Source organism: Porites lutea, chromosome 2 (genome assembly GCF_958299795.1).
Source record: "Porites lutea chromosome 2, jaPorLute2.1, whole genome shotgun sequence".
Lineage (NCBI taxonomy): Eukaryota > Metazoa > Cnidaria > Anthozoa > Scleractinia > Poritidae > Porites > Porites lutea.
The window spans coordinates 45,001,657-45,010,292 of NC_133202.1; the positions used below are offsets into that span (position 1 = coordinate 45,001,657).

The window sequence follows — 8,636 nt, forward strand, 5'->3', positions numbered from 1 at the left end:
AAGAAATTTCAGAAAAGGGGATTGAAAGCAATATCTGTCAGGTCTCTCATCCTTTAATCTTTGTCACCTTTATTTTTCTTTTTTTTAGATATACTCAAAAACTTGTATCACCAATGCGCCAAAAAGTAGATATCTCATAAGTAACTGTAGAGTTCCTCATAATTAACATTTGCCGATTGTTAGGAGTTAATACTTTTGGTGATTTGGTAATCCGGCCGTGACAGGACAAGACAAAGCTGAACAACAACAACAACAACAAAAAGTAGCTTTTGCGATATCTTATATTCATTCAGTCTTGCAGAGGAATGAAAGTGTACAAAAAAATTAAATAACAGTTTAAAAAATAGAATAATAAACAAAAAAGATTCTTGAGTGTTAACAAGTGCGCGTTTATCGAAGCTAGACAAGATAAATTTATCAACGGAAGATTAACAACATAATTAGCAATTGAATTCGGCTTTCGTAGGATGTGAAGAATTCCCGGGGGGGGGACTTGGGTTAATTTTTGCAAGGTATGTGCCGCTGGCCTACCAGAGGCCCTACCCCATTATTGTCAAGGGACTATAAAGGGGACAGAGAGGGCATCCCCCATATACACCCTGTTCCATAGGTAATTCGTCTCGAGTTATTTTTAACACCACAGATATCAAGGGGGATTAGACAACAGCCAATCACATAGCGCAAATGTGTTCCGCGTGGATGACCCACGCTGAGAGCCACGCGTCCTTCACGAAATGACGCAGAACAAAATGGGGGAAGACGCGGGGAGCGATTTTGCTATTCCTTTTGTCGACGAAAACGACTACAGCGAGATTTCTCCGAAAGCTGTGTTAGCGAAACCGAAATTAAAAAAGAATCGCCCTTCCTCTCTTGTATAGAGCTAACAGTAGAGCAGGGAAATCCTTAACACACTGAATATTCTCTCAGGATCATTTATAATTTACAGTTTGAAGAGAGCAATTTCTGGTTTGATGTTTATTTTTTTCAGTCTTTATAGCGATTATTCCTACCCAATTACTTTGTCAATTGTAGGCGAACCCTCCTAAAGCTGAATTTCAAGGGACCATATTCAAGCTCAGAAAGAGAAATAAAATTTCGTCGTTGCTTATTTACGTCCTCCATAAAACGCGAAATTAGGCATTTTCACGTCGTAGTCGTGCAAAAACGCGAAAAAAATGAACAAAAAAAGTGTGTTGCACGTGCGAAGTTGTTGTTTTGCTAATTAAACCTATTGTTTTCTTGACGTTCTAGTTGTCGTCCGCGTCGTTGGATCTTAAACTCCCTAAATTGTACAAACGACCGGTTTCAATAGACCGGCAAAATTTCTCATTTTATTAAAGCACTGAGGTTACGACAACTTCGAGTTAAACTGATTTCAAGGGTTGTCAAAGAGTCCAGCGATTCCTTTTTCCCAGGTGAGCGCCGACTCATTTCGCTTCAATATTCAGGAATGCTCTCGGTCTTTTTACGCTTTCATTACCTCTCGCCCGACATGTTTTGCACGGCGTTTGGTCATGCGAAACCTCCACGAAACATCCACGCCTCGCGCGAGGTAACTTTATCCCGATTCTAAAAATAACTCGAGACGAATTACCTATGGAATAGGGTTTATATGGGGGATGCCCTCTCTGTCCCCTTTATAGTCTCTTGATTATTGTCTATTCTGTGGCCAGTTATAGACCCCAACTTGGCCACTTTTGGGAAACTATGTAATTTTCGCGATCCCAACTTAGTCTTATGAATTTAACCATTCTTTAGACTGAATGAAGAACACTTTCCTTTTGATCTGCAGTACAAACATCTTGGTACGTTTGCCTAAACGTAAATATGAAGAACTGTCTTACCCCAAAAATCCGAAAATGTGCGACCCCGTTCTAGTAACTCTATTGAAATTGCGACCCCATCCAGCGGGACATCCCCATTAGCCTCTTATAACGAAGTTTTGGGTATTCTTTCTTTCCTTCCGTTCAGTTTTAGTCAGAAATTCAGCTATTTCGTCTCGGATAGCCGTGAATACCATTTTTTTAGTTCACTCGTGAATAAACAGCTAGGTCACCGCGCCTGGAAACGAGGTTGATCGATGGTCTTTTGCCCTAGCAGCCTCGTTTTCAATCAAATATACCATGATCCATTTACCTCGTTTCCGATCAAATATATTCCATCGAATCGATGGTATATTGCTCGCATCTTCCAAATTTAGTCAGCGTCGGTTGGTTTTGAAGGCTTAGTCGGCGGATTGGAGCCAATCCGAAACGGAGAAATAATTTGAATGAATAATAATTCCAGTTTTTTACTTTGCACTGTAAAATTAACACTTTAGAGCAGAATACTTTAATACGGGAGTTGAAAGGAGGCACTTAAACTTCGTTAGATCTGCACTGAGTATTGCAACGCTTGTAGTTTTTCCTCCAGTCTCATAAAAATGACAGACTTCTTATGAAACTTATAAAACTGAATGCATGAAATAGAATACAAAATGAAGAAATATGTAGATCTCACGAAAAAAATATAGTTAGTAGAGGAGAGTGGTTAGGAAACCCAGCAAACTTCAAAGTTGAAAACAATAGTGCTGTAGTTTATGTTGGAAGCTCCCTGACCGTGCACAATGCTTTGTTTTCTGTTCACAAATTATGACTGAATAAATTAACGCAATGTTTCTATTGGTCAATGACTTCAAAATGATAGGAATGCTATTGAACGTTATGCACGGTCAGATCCAAGAAAGCTAACAAAAACCTATAACAAAGGGTTTAATCCTACTATATTTTTAGCAAAAGTTTCTTGTTTACAAGTGAAAGCCTCTCATTATTCAAGGGTATTGTCTCCAAGTTTCATTTTCACGAGAACAGCAGTAACTAACAATGCATTTTAAAAATATGCAAAAATGCTAGCTATTGTTGTGCAAGAAAATATAAAACTTGGAGACAATACCCCTGAATGATGAGCAGAAAAGAACGCAAGTCAGTGCTGAACAAAAAAACAGGTCCTGTGGGTGTACATGCAGCTGTACATGTGGCAAGAGTCACTAGTTTAATCTTCGAATGGTGAAAAGAAGAATATTACTTTTAAAGTTAAAACGTGCTTTTTTGGAATGCGTTAGTCGCATAGAGTTAACCGTTAAAATCTTTTTTCCTAGCAATAAATTGTTTTGTAGAGAGTGTCAATATGGCTTTTTTACGAGTTTCCGTGTCTAGTCTGATGGCTGATGGACCCCATTTTACCTATTTTCCGACCCCAATCTCGTTCCTAGAGACCGCGCTATCCTTGGCCAGGACAACGGGGACGGTAGATACTTCATATATGATTCCTATAGTGCGGATCCCGGGAACGGTATTGTTCCGACCCCGGAAAAGTCGTTGGAGGCTTAAAGCGATGAAACCTCTGAATTTTTTTTCAAATAATTGATTTTTCTTCATCAAATGTCTGTTAAACGTAACAAAGAGAAATTAACCGTTAGCCGTAGAAAAGCCAAAATATTAACCGCTAGCCGCAAGTGCCTCCGCCCTATAACAATTGATGGAATAGGAGATTTTATTGTTTTCTCTTTTCTCTACTCGAACTCAAAGATTAGCGAGAGTGCTGGCTCGCAGGGTATCTCATATCCAACTAGCATTTTTAATAGAGACGTTCATGATCAGGCAAGAGGGGTTCCCTCTCATCCAGTCCCTGACGTTCTGCCGAGAACAACGGCAGAACTAAAACTCGCTTGAAATACCCTCAAACGGCCAAAAATTCTAAGAACAGACCAAAAATAAAACAAGGACACGAAGTTCTGAGGTATTCTTCGTGCTATTTTTGACCCCTAAATAACGGCGATCGCCAACATCCCCAAGCAAACCTTAATAATGTTTATGTTACGCAACAACGATTGATCGATTGATTGATTGATTGATTGATCGATCGATCGATCGATCGATCGATCGATCGATTGATTGATTGATTGATTGATTGATTGATTGATTGATTGATTGATTGATTGATTGATTGAAAAGAAGAAAGCATTTCTGTCATTTCTCTTTATTCTTTTACAGCCTTTGGACTGATAACAGAGTCTATCTCAGGAAACCTTTCGGTCTACAGTGGATCCAAAGTTCTTTTAAGGTGTACTAACAAAACATTGAGCTCGATTTCTACTATCCAGAATTTGATTTGGACCAAAGATAAAGTCACAATTCCAACGCCTGATCTGCAGCTTAATTCGACAAACGGCACATTGTTGATAGAACAAGTCCGAGAAAATGACACGGGCACTTACGTCTGTACAATAAGAGCTGCAGGATACTTGAGCATCCGCAGCATTATACTTCATGTTATAGGTAAGCCAATAAACCTCTCTTAAAGGACATCTCTATCATATTTCAAGTGTGCCCATCCCCTTCCCCCCTCCCCAGAGCGTTTCACGCGGCATTTATCTAGTCATGTATCCCACGGACAGGGAATTTGTCTTCTAAGGTCTTTTCCCCGGGGTTGAAAAATTTGTTATTGTTGAATTTCACTTTTCTCATCCATCTAGATCTTCGCAATGCGGTTAATCTTCTGGCCACCGCAGGTTTACGGCCAATTAGCTTTTTAGGGGGGGTCGCTGAAAACTTTGGAAGGATTCAGAGTGGGGACCACTCAAATTTGCTTGGAAAATGAAGACGTGAGGGGGGGGGGATCTCGCAAGTCATCAAAAGTTATTTGGGAGGATCGGCTAAATTTCATCTTGTTTAGTCCCAAATCCTCCGCCCCCACCACAGGCGATAAATAATGACCGGTCCCTAAGTACCAGTATGTTTTCGACTATTGATAAGAACATTTACAACCACCACTTCATTTCAACAGACTGTAACCACACCATCCCTTCATAACCAAATTAGCACTCCCAGCCTTCCACAACTATCTCACTTCAAGACCTAAAATCATTTTTACCTTCCAATAAGATGTTACTTCTTATCGAATTCTATGAGAAACCAGTTTCGCTGAATTACGGTATTAGATTTGACATAAACCATTCCATTTCAAAAATTTATTCCTCAAATGATACAGAATTTTGCAAAAGAAAAAGTACACAGGTCTATCAAGCGAGAGCTGAGCTTTCAGAAAATTGATATTACAAACAACGCTTTAGCCATGACAATGAGTTTTTAAAGGGACTTTGCTGCAAGTAGAACTTTTACAATGATTTTTCGTACATTGTGCTGTGAATGATACACCACAGGAAAATGCAAGTAGGCATCCAAATTGCAAGTCCTTAACGCAGTAATCGTGCAAAAACAATTGAACTTAAACTCGCACTATAGTTCTCTGAACGAATGCATTTTCGGCTTTGTATAGCATGTTCCGACCCTCTCGGGATGGAGAGCAGAAAAATAACCGATGGCCAGATCACAGCTTCAACCGTATGGGACGCTGCACACGGCGCCACCAATGGCAGACTCAATTTCAAGGCTGGAGGAGGTAAGACTGGTGCATGGTCCGCCCTCAGAAATGACGTTCATCAGTGGTTACAAGTGGGTCTTGGAGCTAAAACCAAGGTGACAGGAATACAGATCCAGGGACGACAAGACGTGGATGAATGGGTTGCGAGCTTTACTATCTCCTACAGCAGCAACGGCACCACCTATACACCTTATCAGAACAGCAAGGTAAGGAAACAGATGAAAATCGTAGCAAGACAAACTCTAGCAATTAATTAAACTAAATGAATCTCGACTCTGTAACATGAAATTGTCTCAAAATATTAGTCCCACATTAAAAACTTAGCAACACTGTTACCCTCCACAAGTAACTAACCAGTTTAACCTTTTAAAAATACTTCATTTATCTGCTGCAGGTCTTTAATGGAAACACGGACCGCAACACCGTGGTTTTGAACGTTTTGAACCCTTCCATAGATGCACGCTACATTCGGGTGCATCCTAAGACGTGGCGTGGCCATATTTCTATGAGGATGGAACTCTTAGGATGTCCGTTAGGTACTAACATTTTCTTTTCATTTTCTTGTCAATAAACAAACGGGTTTCCACTTAATCGACAAAAGCGCTCGACTATCTCCTCGCATACTCATTCAACTACAGTTCGGTCTTATATTAATTCCTTTGAATAATCAAAGAGCCAAATATGCAATCAATTTGATAGCAAACACCGTTATGTGTTTTACCTTATCATACTTACAAACCACGGGGGCGTCGAAAATTAAAAGGGAACTACTTACAAACCAGGGGCATAGCCAGCTCTTCGACATGTTGCAGGCCTGTTCCCTACAGGTAGCGTCGAAGGAGACCGGGTAATACGCTGCACTGGAATTTTTCTCAGGTTACACAACCCGACCTTCAATGTTCTGGCTTATTCTTTTTATTTCTTTTAAGTGTATGCGTAGCTCGTCGAATAGATTGTATCTAAATCTCGAACTATTGATCTCAGCACCGAATCCACTGATACATGTTACTGACAACCGACCTACCAACGGCGAAAAGAGAAGTTCAATCCTCTTGTTTCTAGAGGCTTCCAAATCATCTAACCAGCGTCAGTGCCTTTCCCAGTTCTTACAAAGTGAAAGTGGCACCGATAAGTCACCTCGTTACGTCTTAGTTGGCGGGTATGACCTTACCAAGGAGTTGAATGAAACCTGGACTATTCATCTTCATGCAACTCATCTGTTGCGCGCCTATTTCCGAGATTTTCTCGAATGTAGCCCACTCAGGCGAATAGCAGTTGGTTTTGAAGCTCCTCATTTTGTACTGGAATTGACGCAACACAGACCTAATAGTAGATGGGGGAGTTTTGCCAGATTTTAAGATATTTCAACCAAGAGTCACGGGGTGCAACATCCAATAGTGTGCAACTTTCAGGTCCACAAAGGCTATGAAGATAATTCCAATAATTCGATAGGGTAGCAATTTTAATCACCTCTCCGAAGATTTCAGCAAATGACCGCATGCCACGTATATGGAATTACCCATTAATACTCGTACTAAGCTACCGAGATGGCACTTGCAGAGTCGTCCATACCAGCTCTATAATTAGGAAAAAAAAAACATACTCAGTTAACAACCGTTAAAACGTCACATATCTAAGATGTTCAGCATGCATATTTTATCTGTTCGTCTCTGGATGCTCCAGGTTGATAAGTGGCGCACTTGACCGTCCCAAAGATGTGTATTGTTTCTTCTCCTGCTTTCCGTTGCTCGCTTGAAAGGTTTAATAGTTGGTCTGCCTTGACTTTATAACAGGAGTTCTTTAAATGAGTTCTGAGTTTGTTTTAACATCCTGAACAAGAACCTTTATTCTCGCAGGCTTACTTTAGTGCGGCTGTTCAGTGGGTTAGTATAGTTCTTGTTGGCACATCGTCTCTGAGATATGGTATATTAACATCTCAGTTAGCAGGCTCCAGATAACAATTCCTTGGCCAAAATGCTCTTGGTCTTCCTCGAAGATTAGGGTTCTATCACGACAATGTGGTGGTTAGATTTAAAAGACTCACTGGGCAAAGGATAAACGCTACAGTTCTTGGTCGCCAGTTTCGCGTAACATTCAGTAAGTCAACGGCATTCAAACGTTCATGATCCTTGTGGATCCTTATGGAGATGTGTAAGTTCAAGTCCACCTGGAGATCTTCTTTTATCGTTGTGGGTTTTTTAGTTTGCTCAAGGCACTCTCACTCGAAGACCTCTCTCAGACTGCAGATCATTGACAAAGTTAGAAGTGTAGTAAATGCCCACGATAAATTTGGGTGGAACTCTTGAGGACAACAATATGGAAGTGTCTCAACAATTTACTGGTGGCCATTTGATCATGTAGTGCGTTTTCCATCACAATAATTCCCTCTCCTTCAGTGGTCGATCATATCTCGTACGCAAGTTCAATTTTCGACTTCATACTGGGAAGAGTAATGTTAATGAGTCAAGCAGGCAGAAGAAATTGTGGGCCCGAGCCTACGGGCCTATGGGCTGGCTACGCCCCTGCAAACTAATGCAATTTTACCATCAACCCTTCAGCAACAATAACTGTATTACAAGTGGAGTCTTTAACGCTTTCATTTCCCTGCAACGTGATATGAAAAATACGCCCCAAACATATACAAGTAGGCATCAAAATTAAAGTCAAAAAAACACCTCTTCTTACAATCTTGTAAGCCATTTTTCACTTAGCAAACAAAAAGAGCTAACATTTTCGACACTGGACAGAATGATTCTACAACATCATAAACTTAACAGACGCATCCGCTCAAAACAATTAAGCTTAAACTTGCACTACAGTCCCTTGCAATAATGATGTCTTCTCTGTGCATAGCATGTTCCGAACCTCTCGGAATGGAGAGCAGAAAAATAACCGATGGCCAGATCACAGCTTCAACCGTATGGGACGCTGCACACGGCGCCACCAATGGCAGACTCAATTTCAAGGCTGGAGGAGGTAAGACTGGTGCATGGTCCGCCCTCAGAAATGACGTTCATCAGTGGTTACAAGTGGATCTTGGAGCTAAAACCGAGGTGACAGGAATACAGATCCAGGGACGACAAGACGCGGATGAATGGGTTGCGAGCTTTACTATCTCCTACAGCAGCAGCGGCACCACCTATACACCTTATCAGAACAGCAAGGTATGGAAACCAATGAAAATCGTAGCAAGGCAAATTCTAGCAATTAATTAA

General features: G+C 40.8%; 1 protein-coding gene across 1 annotated transcript; it reads left to right on the forward strand.

Annotated features, from left to right (window-relative positions):
• The first annotated feature begins 5,336 nt into the window (after nucleotides 1-5,336).
• LOC140926282 (EGF-like repeat and discoidin I-like domain-containing protein 3) lies at nucleotides 5,337-8,636 on the forward strand. The gene is made up of 3 exons (XM_073376043.1): nucleotides 5,337-5,627; nucleotides 5,816-5,957; nucleotides 8,275-8,636. The coding sequence occupies exons 1-3, from the start codon at nucleotides 5,337-5,339 to the stop codon at nucleotides 8,634-8,636; spliced, it is 795 nt and encodes a 264-aa protein (XP_073232144.1).